This window comes from Anneissia japonica, unplaced genomic scaffold, assembly GCF_011630105.1.
Source record: "Anneissia japonica isolate Jap-2015-1 unplaced genomic scaffold, ASM1163010v1 scaffold3338_len356548_cov189, whole genome shotgun sequence".
NCBI classification, from domain to species: domain Eukaryota; kingdom Metazoa; phylum Echinodermata; class Crinoidea; order Comatulida; family Comatulidae; genus Anneissia; species Anneissia japonica.
In genome coordinates, this window is record NW_022692763.1 from 6594 (window position 1) to 21210 (window position 14617).

Consider the following 14617-nt stretch of genomic DNA (forward strand, 5'->3'; position numbering starts at 1 on the left):
AACAATAACAACAATAACAACAATAACAACAATAATAATAATAACAATAATAATAATAATAATAATAATAATAATAATAATAATAATAATAATAATAATAATAATAATAATAATAATAATAATAATAATTATTATTATTATTATTATTAAAAAATGAACTTTTTTCTCATTACACAGAACCATAATGAACCCGTATTTAGCATCTTGTGCACTATTGGTAGGCCTACTCAACATACTTACTTGCTTACCAACGACCGTTTCTACGACAGCGGCAACTGAAAAGGAAACGGTGCGCGAGGCATGTAGTATGTGCTGCGGGTCACCTGGACAACCTGGTATCCCCGGAATTCCTGGAACACATGGAGGGGCAGGTCCGGCTGGAGCACCCGGTAGTAAGGGCGATAGAGGGGAGTTCATCAGAGGTGAAACAGGTGCTAGAGGTCAAAAGGGAGAGCCCGGAAATGACGGTTTAAAAGGCAATAAGGGTAGCGAAGGATCTCCGGGTAAGCAAGGTCCACTAGGACGAATAGGACCACAAGGGGATAAAGGGAACAACGGATCGAAGGGTGAAAAGGGTGAACCAGGATTAGAATCACCGCAAGCCCATAAATCTGCATTTACTGCGGTACGCACAACCCACGTACCAACTACAGAATCGATCATCTTATTTACCTCAATGGAGATTAATATCGGAGAGGATTTTGACAAAACTAACGGAAAGTTTACATGTAGATTTCCGGGCGTGTATCATTTCATGTTTAGCTTCTTGACGTACGGTTCTCAAACTGATACATATGTTACCATGAGGCTGAATGACCGTAAAATCGCAACTGCACACCGTAGTGCTATTTCTGGTTATGATCAGGTAAGCTCCGGAACTACAGTTCAACTTAATGTCGGAGATCAAGTCTGGTTGTATAACGAAGGATCCCGTCGTGTGTATGGTGATATCCACCATCCTCTCACATTCACTGGGTTTCTGGTATATGATATGAACTGATAAAGTATTGCTTTAAAACCAGTAGGTATGTTGAAATGATAACTTTGATAAAAATCTAATATTTCAATTGTTTTGCACATTAAAATATGGCTTTAAAATATAAATGATCTAAAGTTAATTATTTCCTACTAACAGTGAAATAGTTAAATACTGACTGTTTCTAAACTTTTGTAGCAGAATTGGAAATCTAAGTAGCATTATTTTATTTTAATTGGGGGATTATTTTCTGATTTTACAACAAAGAGTAGGCTATCTCTTTAAATTTTGGAGCGCTAATGTAGGCCTACTATTACTGTATGACTATAACCAAATGCATGTGTTTTTTTTTCTTATTTTGAATCTGTTACTAAATGCTAAACAGTGTTATTTTGCATGTTAGTCATTTTTTCCAAAGTTCCCACATACTGTATGATAAGTAAAACGATGAATAAACGCTAATAAAATAACAAGGTTTTATTAGTATTGGTTTCTACAATTACATAGCTGCTGTATTTATTTCAAGATAATTAGGTACCAGTGGTTAATATAATATTGACATATGGCTTATTCGACTGGTTCATTTCGTTGAGTACGAATTTTCGTTGAGTATTATTTTCATTCGACTGCAGACGAAAAGGTTACAATCTTTTCAGAGATAAGCTGGAAGAAAGTTTTAGACAGTGCCCAGCAATGGAAGGATTTTAATACTGAGGAATGGAAGTTAGCGAAGTCCTTGGCTTGCTTAACCGTTTTTCTTCAATATATAGGAAACTTTTGACCCAACCTCCTAAATTTGAACCCAGATTCTCCACCCCCTAATTTGTATTCCCATTCATCTTAGTGGTGGGCCCCGCCACTTTGAAAAACGTTCCGCCGACCCTGTATGGTATCGGGAAATAGGCCTATATGCCTTTTGACAGGCAGAGATTAAAAACATGACAAAGGGGATACAGCAATTCATTGTGCATGCAGGGGTTGCGCCTCAGTAGAAGTCTAGTGCCAGTTGGGCAATGTCCCCATCAGAAAAGACTGGACCAGCTGTGTATACATGCACAGCAACAATAAAAGATATAATCTGCTTATTTTTTGACGTTGAGACATATAGTAGACCTCGTCTGTTAAAAAACTCTTGCTGTTGGCCTGCAGTCTTTATAATAGTGACAATCTGCTATAGTGCTAGGTTTACATTTGTTATTTTTCGTGATATTTATAAAATGATCTGGAAAATAGATGAATATGACAGGCTAAATACGACGCCCTGGTGATGAAAATTTATTATTATCATTATAGGGGGGGGGGGGTATTATTATTATTATTATTATTATTATTATTATTATTATTATTATTATTATTATTATTATTATTATTATCATTATTCAATATTATAGTGACCATATTAATCACTAAGCAGGGGCGGATTTACGGGGAGCCGGCCCGGGCCATAATAATAATAATAATAATAATAATAATAATAATAATAATAGATGGATTTATATAGCGCAGATAAACGAGGTCTCTTTGCGTTCGGTACTAGATGTTGCACTTTTCAATAACTTTCTCCTCCCAGGGGCCGAGTGATCCAGTACACCGGGGTAACCCCCTACTCATCTCGAAAGATGTACTGGGTTCGTTTAAGTGCACATGAGCATTTGCGTACACTGGGCCTACGGTTTATGGTCCTTACCCGAGAAGACTTGTTGCACCACTAGAACTATAGTGCCGATATTATTGGCTATGATCACGATGCCCCTGCCTTAACCGCTAGGCCATTTGACTCGCTCAATTATTATTATTATTATTATTATTATTATTATTATTATTATTATCATTATTATTATCATCATCATCATTATCATCAGCATCATCATCATCGTCATCATCATTATTATTAGGGCATGATGATGTCATACTGTATTATATCCAAATATGGGCATATGACTTTTTTGTCACATAAAATTTGATAGTGTGGACAGAATTTCTATACATCCAAACAATTACAGTACTCAAAACACTTTTTAATTTATATACTCCTGCTTTTTGCTAGTGTAAAGCTGGTTTTCCACTAGGCAAATTTATTCGCGCGAATCAAAGCGTCGGTTCGCTTCCTGAGCTCTGATTGGTTGCACATTTTTTCGCTTCGCAAAAACTCCGATAGGAATGTGAATGCGCATGCGCATATGAACCGACGCTTTCGATTCGCGCGAATAAATTCGCCTAGTGGAAAACAGGCTTCAATGCTTAGTAAAATGCTTGAGGCTTAGTAAAATGGGCTCAATTAAAGTCAGACTCCGGAGGAAAAAAAATTGATATGTTGTAGCACTGATTTTTCTAAGACAGAAAAAAACTGGGGGGTAAAAAGGGATGGTTACGCCCCTTTTACCCCCAGTTTTTAAATATTCAAAAATCTGTATCGCATTCACCGTTCCCCAGTTTTTCGTCAGACAACATTTTTCTGTCTTAGAAAAATCAGTGCTACAACATATCAAAAATTTTTCCTCCGGAGTCTGACTTTAACTATTATTATCAAAGATCTTATACAGAACCCATTAAGGGGACACCTTCCGGACCAAAATGTTTCCTCTTAAGGGGTGCCCTCTGAATAGGGGTAGGCCTACTCCTATTCAGGGGACACTAACCAAACAATTGACATTGTCCCCTTACAGGGACGTATCCAGGGGGGGAGCCGTGGGAGCCGCGGCTCCCCCCCCCCCCTTTGTACACAATGTTAAAATTTTAAAGCTTATTCTTGAGCCAATACAAATTCTTTCCTGGGATCACTCAAAATGAATACTTCTAAAACATGTAAATATGCATCAGTACACGTTATACATAGGCCTAATACCAGTTCGAAAGGAACCGTAAATGACGAGTTTATTTAATTCCTTCCAGAACAGACGGAGGTCTGGGATCGGAGTTTTCGTTGCACACTCCAAAGGGATGGTTGAACGGGTGTTATGATTAGTGACTCCGGCCTCGAGATCAGATTTGATTTTTGGAGTGTTGCTCGTTTCGTCAAAGCCTTTCGTTAAAATATTAACAATATAATTTAAAATATTATTATGTCTCCACGTGAGTCGGCCCTGGTCCAGGGACTGTTTCTGTCTCTTATACACATCTAAGATGTGTATAAGAGACAGCTGTACAGCCTTCAGAACCCCTGCAATACTAAAACTGGGATGCAACAGGCAGTGAATATTTCATTTTGATTTAGTGTAGATGTTTTTTACATATTTTAAATTTTATTTGAATTCTTTTTTATTTTGTATGGTCCATATGTTATATTTTCCCCATACAGATAAATTAATACCTGAACTGATATTTTATGGGTTTCAGATTATTATACAAAACAGATATCATAAATCATTGTCCGACTGTGTGCATTGAACATTCCCAACCGCTTGACACTTCACAAAAAAGGGCATGTTAATTAATCTTGCACAGCTTCCTCCTCATCATCATCATCTTCTTCATCATCATAATTATTAATTGTCCATAGCAAAGTAGTGAAAAAAATATGAATTCAGGGTGTATTCAATAATAGACGTCTCATAATGCACGAAGTGTATTTCAAAGAATCTAGAAAACAAAAACTTTTCGAATATCTAAAATTTATCTTCCAGCGACAAAACGAGCTAGCTCTCTTCTCATGACCATCCCAATATGGGAAGCCATCTGTGCGAGCCAGGGTAAACTCTGGATCCGCGCTTGACATGTATTTAATGCTTAAAAAAGGTATATTTACAGTATATTTATTTATAGAAAATAATGTTGCATACTAGCACTATCAGGAATAAATATACAGATAAAGGCTCCCGAGTGGGCATAGACACAAAACCGCTTATAATTATTCAAATAGCACGCATCATCTGGCACTTTAGCAGGGTGTGCAAGCGACTCGTTCGCTGTAACAGTGAAGCGGCTTTATTAAAAACTATTTTCTCCATGATAAAACGTCTCTTTGTTATTTTTTTTTCAATTTCCAGACGGCTTCGCGGCCCTCTAAAAATGTTTCGCGGCCAAATTTGGGCCGCGGACCATAGTTTGCGGAACGTCGATCTAGAGGTACTGTTTCCTCACATTTTCTCACCTCAGCTCCATCCATGGTGGGTCTGAGGTGCGTGTTGACTCACAAAATTTCCTCTCCCGCCACCTTTCAAAACAGATCTGTGCCCTTCCCTGGGTATGACATTAAACTCTATCGAGTCGGCTCCTGATGTTNNNGTCGGCTCCTGATGTTTTTAGGATGTCGATCTTGTTTTTCATGTCAATTTTTCGTGATTATGACTATTCTGGATAAAGAATGTTTTGAGCAGAGGATTCAAGGCCCGCCACCCCCTCCCTTCATTTTTTTTAAGAAAAAAAAAAAAGAAAAATACATTCAAATTGAAGTGTGAGAGTGTAATTTCCGGCCATCTAGAGATTCCCTAATCCTAAATTTTTTAACCTCAACCCCAATCACGGTGGGGCTGAGGTGGGTGGTTCCTCGATCAGTGAAAGTCCCTCCCTGGTTCACCTCTCTTTTGAATTCCTGGATCAGGTTGTTGATTTATTATATAATTATTGTTGCACTTATTTATAATACAATTTATATTGCAATTTTCACTTTATCCTCTCAAAACAGTCCTAAGAACGTTCAGATTGCGCTACTTCACAGGGGAATTCGCCCCCGGGACCCCGCCGGGTTCATACGTAATTCGCATAACGGCTCCCCCCCTTTCAAAATCCTGGCTACGTCCCTGTCCCCTTACGAGTCAAAATTTGAAAATGCTCAAATTCACTTTTTGACTAAATTAGAGCACGTTTTAGGCCATTTTAAGCATTTCAAATTTTTTTGAAATTTTCCACTACGTGCGCGCATTTAAGAAATTACATTTTTTACATATTTTGGTTTCCTGACATTGTATTCACAAATTTCCATTCTTTTCAGTCATCTTAGGGCCAATAGCAATGCCGTACGCATCACAGTGTCGCTGCACGTCATAAACTGCAGTGGTGGACCGGTACCTTTCCTGTCATTCGACTCTATTTCTACCCCTCCTTACTCCGTCGGGGAGAAAAAGCACAATTCGTCGGGGAGAAAAAAAAATTATATGTATTTTCTATTATTTAATATCACTTTATTGCAAACAACAATAAGGAAACGTAAAATACAATCTTAGATCATGGCCCAGATGAGGCACACGCAAGGAGAACGGAGAACAACAAGGAAAAAAGGACAAAAATCAGTAATTTAAAATATACCTATAAGAAATTATAACAATCCTATTTTAGTCAGTTATAAGATATGGAGGATTAATCCAGGATGGTTCGCTTTTCGCATAATATACTAAAGGAAGAGATTATGGCAAGTTAAAATTAGTTGGGTAATTGCACATTTTTAAAATTGTTTTAATTGTTTTTATATTGCGGGGAGAAATATATCCACGAGAACCACCTCAAAGCAAATCAGTTGGACATCATAGCCGGAGTCACTAATGTCCCTAATCAGACGTGCATACTTGTTATATTTCCGAGAATGGGCCGCCTGAATACCCAGTTCGAAAGGAACCGTAAATGACGAGTTTATTTAATTCCTTCCAGAACAGACAGAGGTCTGGGATCAGAGTTGTCGTTGCACACTCCAAAGGGATGGTTGAACGGGTGTTATGATTAGTGACTCCGGCCTCGAGATCAGATTTGATTTTTGGAGTGTTGCTCGTTTCGTCAAAGCCTTTCGTTAAAATATTAACAATATAATTTAAAATATTATTATGTCTCCACGTGAGTCGGCCCTGGTCCAGGGACTGTTTACAATTGTTAAGGACGTGGTGTAAAGTTTTGCGATTTCCACTACACAAATCGGAGCCCAACGTTAGTGCGTGTGTTGTGTCGCCAAGAGAATTTACGAGGAACTTTAACACACCCACTGGAAGATTATAAATTATACTCTTCCAATGGTGGCATGACTGTTCCAGTGAAAGAAGGTCAAAGAAACGTCCCTGGACCAGGATTCCTTTCACGTGGTCGTTCCACATCATTAGACTTTAGTAGACTCTAGAATCGATTAAAATAAGCCTTTGAAACCCCTAAATTGTCCAAATTTTCTGGGGCTTCACCCCCTGGACCGCTTTGGAAACCTTTTAATCGAAGCTCGACCACGCCCACTTTGCTTTGGTCGGGGAAATCTGACCCCTCATTGGGGTATCAGTCCCCCCGTCGGGGACCTCGGGCTCTCCCCCCCCCCGTCGGGAGGGTGGGTGTCGACTCTCAAAATGCCATCCCCCTTTCAAAACAGATCTGTGCCCTTCCCTGGGTATGACATTAAACTCCATCGAGTCGGCTCCTGATGTATGTCTTAGTGACTGCTGTTTGTTTTTAGGATGTGATCTGGTTTTTCATGTCCATTTTTAGTGATTATGACTGTTCTGGATAAAGAATGTTTTGAGCAGATGTGGATTCAAGGCCCCCACCCCCTTTCATTTTTTAAGGAAAAAAAAAAGAAAAATATATTCAAATTGAAGTGTGAGAGTGTAATTTCCGGCCGTCTACAGACGCCATAATCATAAATTTTCTTACCTCAGCCCCAACCATGGTGGGGCTGAGGTGGGTGGTTCCTCGGTCTGTGAATGTCCCTCCCTGGTTCACCTCTCTTTCGAATTCCTGGATCTGCGACTGTGGTTTATTATATAATTATTTTTGCGCTTATTTATAATGCGTTTATTGCAATTTTCCCTTTATCCTCTCAAACAGTCCTAAGAACGTTCAGAGTGCGCTACTTCACAGGGGATTCGCCCCTTGACCCCACCGGGGTCCTACGTAATAACATAGAGCTATTATATCTCTATGCGTAATACGCATAACGCCCCCCCCCCCTTTCAAAATCCTGGATACGTCCCTGTTTGGGACTTTGTTGTTTGATAAAATAAAAAAAAAGTCCCCTTGATAGGGGTTAAAATGTATTGATTGGACCATTTGGCACACTCAGAAAGTGTCCCCTAATAGAAAGGTCTCTTTAATAGGGGTTTGGCCTAGTGTTAAAAAATATATTTCCCCTCGTTTCGCGGGAAAGTGTCCTCTGATATGAATCCCTAGGGGCAAAGGAGAAGTTCTACTGTTTTTGTTTATTATTACAGTTTAGAGGGCGCTATTTACATCCATTTGTTGTTATTCTATAAATAGTACATGACAATCGATCCAGTAATAATTGTTTGTACCGATCACATGAAACAGAATCATTTTATCAAAAACACTGTTTTAGAAAAGTCGACATTCATACCTTTTTACAATGAATGTATTTAGGAAACCAAATGAAAAAGGTTTGTACAAATTTCGAAATAACCAAGCCTAGATATTTCTGCTGGCTTGACTGGCACAGCTAGCTATTCTAGGCCTAGCCTAGGCTAGGCAGCCTGGCAGGCGGGGATCCCCTGCTTAGTTAAACCTACATACATTCTGAATCCTAAGCCTAGGGTGCTACCTGAAATCCTAGAGACGTAGGGTTGTGGGTAGGCGTTTTAAACAGAAGCGGTGGTAGCTAGGAGGCCTAGGCTAGTAGTAGATAGCCTGGGCCAGATCTGTCACTTATTTTTAGGCCTACATATCATTATAGGCCTAGACTAGCTAGCTAGGACTCGGAGGGAAGTATTTATTAATTACATATTACTGTACCTCATACAGGCCCTTGCCTACCTAATAATAATTCAAATTGTACCAGACTGTAAAGTAAGGCCTGTGTTTTGAATATCCTCCACACAGAAACTGTCTGCGCATTTCGGAAAATAAGGCCAATTTACCTGCAGGATTTGCTTAATTAAAAATTGCGCTTTGACGTAAACTTATAAAAAGAATTTATCTATGACATTAGCACATTTAAACATTTTCTATTTTTCATAGAAATTATGAGAAAGAATGATAAAGAATTAAGGAAAACACAAAGAGACCTAGAGAGAGACAGAGGGAAACTTGAAAGGGAAGAAAAGAAACTAGTAAGTACAATCTAATTAGAATATAAATATAATAAATAAATTGTGATGATTACACAATTCTTCCCAAAATTTATACCCAATTTTCACAAGGTAAAATGTTGCCTGGGCGGATGTCACCTTCCAAGGTAAGCTGCACCCTAGTACAATGTGCACAGATCAATGCTAAATAATGTTACAGGTCTCTGTGATGCCTCTGATTTTGAGATGGATGCAGATGTCTACAAAGGGGGCCCTTTGCTAAATTTTGTGGGTTCTTATTTGATCATGAAATGCATGCTATTTTTATGCAGTTGCACCTTTACAGGAGGGGACAAATTTTGTGAGTTTTGTGTAACAAATTGTCTCAAGTGAATCAGGTATTAGGCTCAGTATCTCTTCTCCTCCCTAAATTGTCAATATGCTCAGTATTTCAGGTGTTCAAGACATTCTTATTTATACAACATTCTGTTTTTTAGGAAATGGAAATAAAAAAGGCAGCCAAGAGAGGAGACAAACAGGTTCGTTTGCAGTCATTTTTATCATTTTCATTATCATTGTCATCCAATCATCATCATCATCATCATTATTAATAATATTATAATCATTATAAAAATCTGTAGTGTCATTTTCATCAAATTTAGTGTCCTTGTCATCACCCTTATCAGTTTTATCTTCACCATCCTAATAGACCGAATTAGTCACCAAACTAAAGCAGTTATAGTGGGTATAACATCAAAACAAACGGCTACATGGCAGTTTTTTCACACAATAATAAGCCTCCGCTCGAGTAAATTTAAACTCCTCAAAGTTATTTATCGTACATTTTATCGTAAAATAACTTATCGGAAAGCCTTGGTAAATATTTCTTTAATAAGCGTCAGAATTTTGACTCGTTTGAAATTTGAAATGGATTGAAATAAGCAGATAAAAACCTTGAACATGTTAGTGTAGCCTTGTCACATGAACATAGGCCTAGCCCTAGACTAGAGAGTCATACAAACAACATTTTTCAGACTCATTGGCCATTGTAGTAAAAAAAAAACATCTTATTCTACAATTCACTAATTTAGGTTTGTCCAATAGCTTTAAATATTTCATACTAAATTGCAACAAAGTGTCTTGGTGACAGTATTTAAACTTGGGAATGTGTACTCTAAATCGACAGAGATTGTTCTAGTGAGCACTGGATGCGGTGAGTCCCGCGATTGATTGGCCTAGGCCCCCTAGAAGGCCTCTTGAAATTCTTCATATTTTTGGTCTGAATGGAAATTTAAATCAAATCAACCTAAGTCTCATGAATCTATGAATCATTCAAAATGTATACTTTGTACCCATACACACTCAGCGAAATCGCGATGACGTCATCTTTGGTGACTAATTCGGTCTATTGACTTTTTTCTATTTGTTATATATATTTGACAAATGATGTATATTTTATATTTATTGTTGATATTAGTGATATTTTTAATGTGTTTTGGGGAAACCACAAGATAGTTGGTTTAGTTCGCTTTTTGGTTTTCCTGTTTCTTGTTGTTTCTCAATGCATCAGCCCGTTTTTGTCTTTTGTATTTATTTCTCCTGTGTTTTTGAGAGAAATAAATGTAGTGAAAATGAAATGTGTTTCAATATTTTGTTTACATTTTATATTTAGACATGTACAATTTTGGCAAAGCAACTAGTAAATATGAGAAAAACAAAAACAAGGTCTTATGGAGCTTCAGCTAAAGTTACAGCAGTAAAAACGCAGGCCAAGGTGAGAGACATTCAGAATCAGAATCTGTATTTTCCACCTCATACAAAATACAATACAATATTGGGGAAAGCTAAATAAGTTAGTAGTGCAATACACAACTACCTTTAAGCTGTACTCCCCCCCCCCCCGATACAGAAATCCAATTTACGTACAGGTAATAAGTAAAAATACACATTATGATATGTAAGAACAATAGCCATGACATCAAAAACAACAACTTTATGAATTTTATGTCATACATATGGCACAATTAGTTAGCATAACTTAAAGTGATCATTTTTGTTTCATGCCCCAGTGGTTTGAATTTACCTCACATTTGATCATACGGATATTTCCATGTATTTATCCATGATACTCTCTCCTAATTAGCATGTATTTACCCATGATGCTCTCCTTAATAGCATTATTTAACCATGGTTCATCTTCGATAGCATATATTTACCCTTGATGGTCACTGGGATGTTTAACCCTAATGCCTTCCTCTCTGGTATTTTATGATAATAATTCCGTCTTTTTACTCACCATACTCTTCTCTGATTATAATATATAATTACCGATGATTCTATTTTATCATTAACACATATACCCATGAAGCTCTTTAGACGCTCAAGTATGTCTTTGTACATCAATGCAAGAATAAGAAAATAATATTATATATACTGTAGCTCTGTTGTAGATTAATTGATGAATTTATTCACTTCATAAAATATGCATAAAAATTTCACATTACAGAAAATGAATATGTAATAAAAGTACAATACTTGTTATCTTGATTACAACTTGCTCATTATATAATATCTTGTTAATTTAATTAAAATTTATTCAAATCATAATTTCAGACGATGCAGTCTACTAAAGCAATGGCTACAGCAATGGGAAATACAACCAAGGTACATTGGAAATGTATATTCCGTATATTTCATTTGAAATATGTGTCCAGTCCAGGCAGTGTCATGAGATGTAAAGCAGTGTAGCTCCAGAACTTTGCTGATTGGGGTCTAACAAGTCCGACAAGGGGGTCTGACCCAAGAGCTTCCATCAGGGTCCTGGAATATAACCCCTAGTGGAGTTTATGGGGTGGGATTTTACGGCTTAGGATGGCCCAAAATTGTTCTTTTTAAAACAAAATATTAGATTTTTAGCCCGACAACCTTGTTGTGCCATAACACACGAGGCTGGGTATATGCTTATCTGATGGGATTTGGGGGAGGGGTGGACGTTCTTCTGACCTCCTCACCGGAGCTGCCACTGTGTAAGAAATTATGCAGGGCAAAGGAATGTGGAAGAAGACCAATGAATCGATATGCATCAGAGGGATTGGCTTTTATTGGATATTCAGTATAAAACTTAATCTTTTTAACTTTGCATGTAAAATTATAACAATTTAAAAACTTAAACACCTATGTTTTTTTAAAAGTTAAAAGTAAAGTGCTTAAAACCGGGCACTGACATGATTCGATGGAGAATGCAACGCCGCACCGCCACAATGTCTGCGTAACAGATCGTTTTTTTAGTAACGTTCCATTCAGACTGCCACTGACAATCAGCAGATGGCGTCATGTAGTCTAGCGCTCATATGGAGCGTAGTTTGGTTCATCGTATGACCGTCGTACGATGAACCAAACTAACGATGAGTGTCTGGCGTAATAGCTGCGAGTTTGATAAAGTTTATACTAAAATATATAGAAATGTGTATGTAGTGAAATAAAAACAATCTTATTACAATGAATTATGATAAACTTGGTAATTCATACAATATTATATGACAATGGTAGATAATGAATTTGATAAATATTCGCAATCCCAGTGCAAAATGTTAAATTTTGATACTTTTTTTTTATCAGGCAATGGGCGCTATGAATAAACAGATGTCGCCGCAACAAATTGCCCAGACTATGCAGAACTTTGAGAGGGAGTCGGCCAAAATGGCCATGACAGAAGAAATAAGTGCGTAATGTTCTTATATTATATATCCTAATGTAAATTGGTTACCACATACTACAGTGTAAACATCATTATTAAGTAACTATATATGTTTGTTCATTTTTAAGATCTGCACATGCATTCATTTTAGAATGAACTGCTCAATGCATTTTTTCTCTGGTTGTTAATACCAATTCAATCATGCACAATTTACTTCATATGATTCAATTCTCTCTATTACAAATAACATTAAAAAAAAAACCTTTGTTGGTGGCACTATCTGTTTTTACATGTCAGGTAGGGAATGATGTGAGAGATATCTCTTAAGATTAATTCGTTGTGCCTTATTTACAGAATCATCCTACAGTATTTCAAAAACTTTAATTGCTGCTTAGAAAATTGACTTTAAGTTCAGCAGCAAGGCACTTTCTACTAGAACAGAGAACAATGTTTACATATTTAATCACCACATTTTGACAGGGCAACCCATTCATCAAGGCTGATGTTGAACAACTCTAATACATCAAGCACGTTATATAAACAAACCAAAACAACGATCATGGCATTAATCATTTAAATTCTTAGTTTATCATTGAGTGTATAAAAGGTATGATTGAACTGGCACCCTTTCATGTCGTATGATAATATTCCATAGACACAAATATTCAGTCTGTTGTTCACTGTAGAAAAAGCAATACATCCCCTTAAATCTTGTAAAGTGGCTTTTTCAAACGTCATACTTTGGGTAGCTTTTCGGGTTCTTTGTTAAAAAAAACATTTTTTGTTTTCCAAATAAGCTGACCCTAACTAGATTTTAGGTCAGTCAAGCAGTCTTGGGAATTAACATTAAGTTTTTGTTTTGCCAATGTTAAGCATGTAGAGGCCTTGGCTTTTAGCACTCCAATGAATATATAGTTATATTAATATACTATATTATATACGTTAAATCATGTTTTAAAGCATTTTCCGTGGTGACCTATTTCCATACCTTATATCAGTGCTTCCCAAATGTGGGTCATGACCCAAAAATGGAGTGCAAAGATTGCAAAAAAAAATAAAATTAACATTTTCATTTCCAAAAAAAAAGGACTTTTTATATCTAGGCCTAGCCTTTGCTTATCATTTTTTACAGCTGAATAAAGTCTTGTGAGTGAACTTACTGTATATCGTTTTGAACAAAGATGTTTGCCAGTGTAGGTCATTAACCAAAGTGGGTCCTCGGTTTAAAAGTTTGGGAAGTGCTGCCTTACATCATTGAAATATGGTGCTATGTTGTTTTTTATTTTGTGGAAAAAAGTTTTTCATGAATTTATTTTATATTATTATTATTTTCATTTATTCATATGTTGTTCTTCTCTTTATTAAATGATGTCTTTTAGTGGATGATACACTAGAAGATCTTCTCACTGAGTCAGGGGACGAGGAGGAGCAGGAGGCCATTGTAACTCAAGTATTGGATGAAATTGGTATTGAGGTTTCTGGCAAGGTAAAATTGTTTGTAATATTATCACTCTGTTTAAATTCCAAATGTTTTTGTCATGGGTAATAGTATGAGGAATTTTTGCAGCAACTCATACTACTACCAAGCACCCATTTTTTAAGTTCAACTTAAAAAAAAACAGCAATAAACAAAAACCAAGCAAGGAATGCAGTGCATACCCTAGCTAAAAATAAAAAAATATATATATAATTGTACCTTTTTAGTTCCTATGCATGTAATGCAATAGGAACTATTGTAATCACTCTGTCACATTTCTTTTGTTTTTTATTGTGTGTAGTATGTGTGTGCGTATGTGTGTAGACATTTATGCAAATGCGCATGCGTCAAGAGAAAAGTTTTCCGACATTTTGTTTTACATCGCGATGCGAAGTTCGATGTAGATTTTCTGCAGAGTTCAGTCAGGGCTGACGCTAACCGATCGGCAAGTCGGCATGCATGAAACTATTTTGGTTTTACGGCAAAAAAATCAACTGCTGTGGCATAGGTATTTTGAAGAAGGCCTAAAATAAAACAAAAAG

At 36.8% G+C, this 14617-nt stretch overlaps 2 protein-coding genes across 2 annotated transcripts in view; both read left to right on the forward strand.

Moving 5' to 3' along the window:
- Positions 1-1475, forward strand: part of LOC117100406 (complement C1q and tumor necrosis factor-related protein 9-like) — a 6992-nt gene extending 5517 nt beyond the window's left edge. Inside the window, exon 3 of the mRNA XM_033240081.1 lies at positions 178-1475. Coding sequence (XP_033095972.1) covers positions 178-1000 — 823 coding nt within the window. The 3' untranslated portion in view covers positions 1001-1475. The remainder of the gene's footprint in view (positions 1-177) is intronic.
- Positions 1476-8124: 6649 nt separating this feature from the next.
- LOC117100387 (charged multivesicular body protein 2b-like) overlaps positions 8125-14617 on the forward strand; it is an 8700-nt gene continuing 2207 nt past the window's right edge. The window contains exons 1-7 of the mRNA XM_033240052.1: positions 8125-8274; positions 8852-8943; positions 9399-9440; positions 10574-10675; positions 11515-11565; positions 12520-12622; positions 13978-14084. Of these exons, the coding sequence (XP_033095943.1) occupies positions 8244-8274; positions 8852-8943; positions 9399-9440; positions 10574-10675; positions 11515-11565; positions 12520-12622; positions 13978-14084 (528 nt within the window). The 5' untranslated portion in view covers positions 8125-8243. The remainder of the gene's footprint in view (positions 8275-8851; positions 8944-9398; positions 9441-10573; positions 10676-11514; positions 11566-12519; positions 12623-13977; positions 14085-14617) is intronic.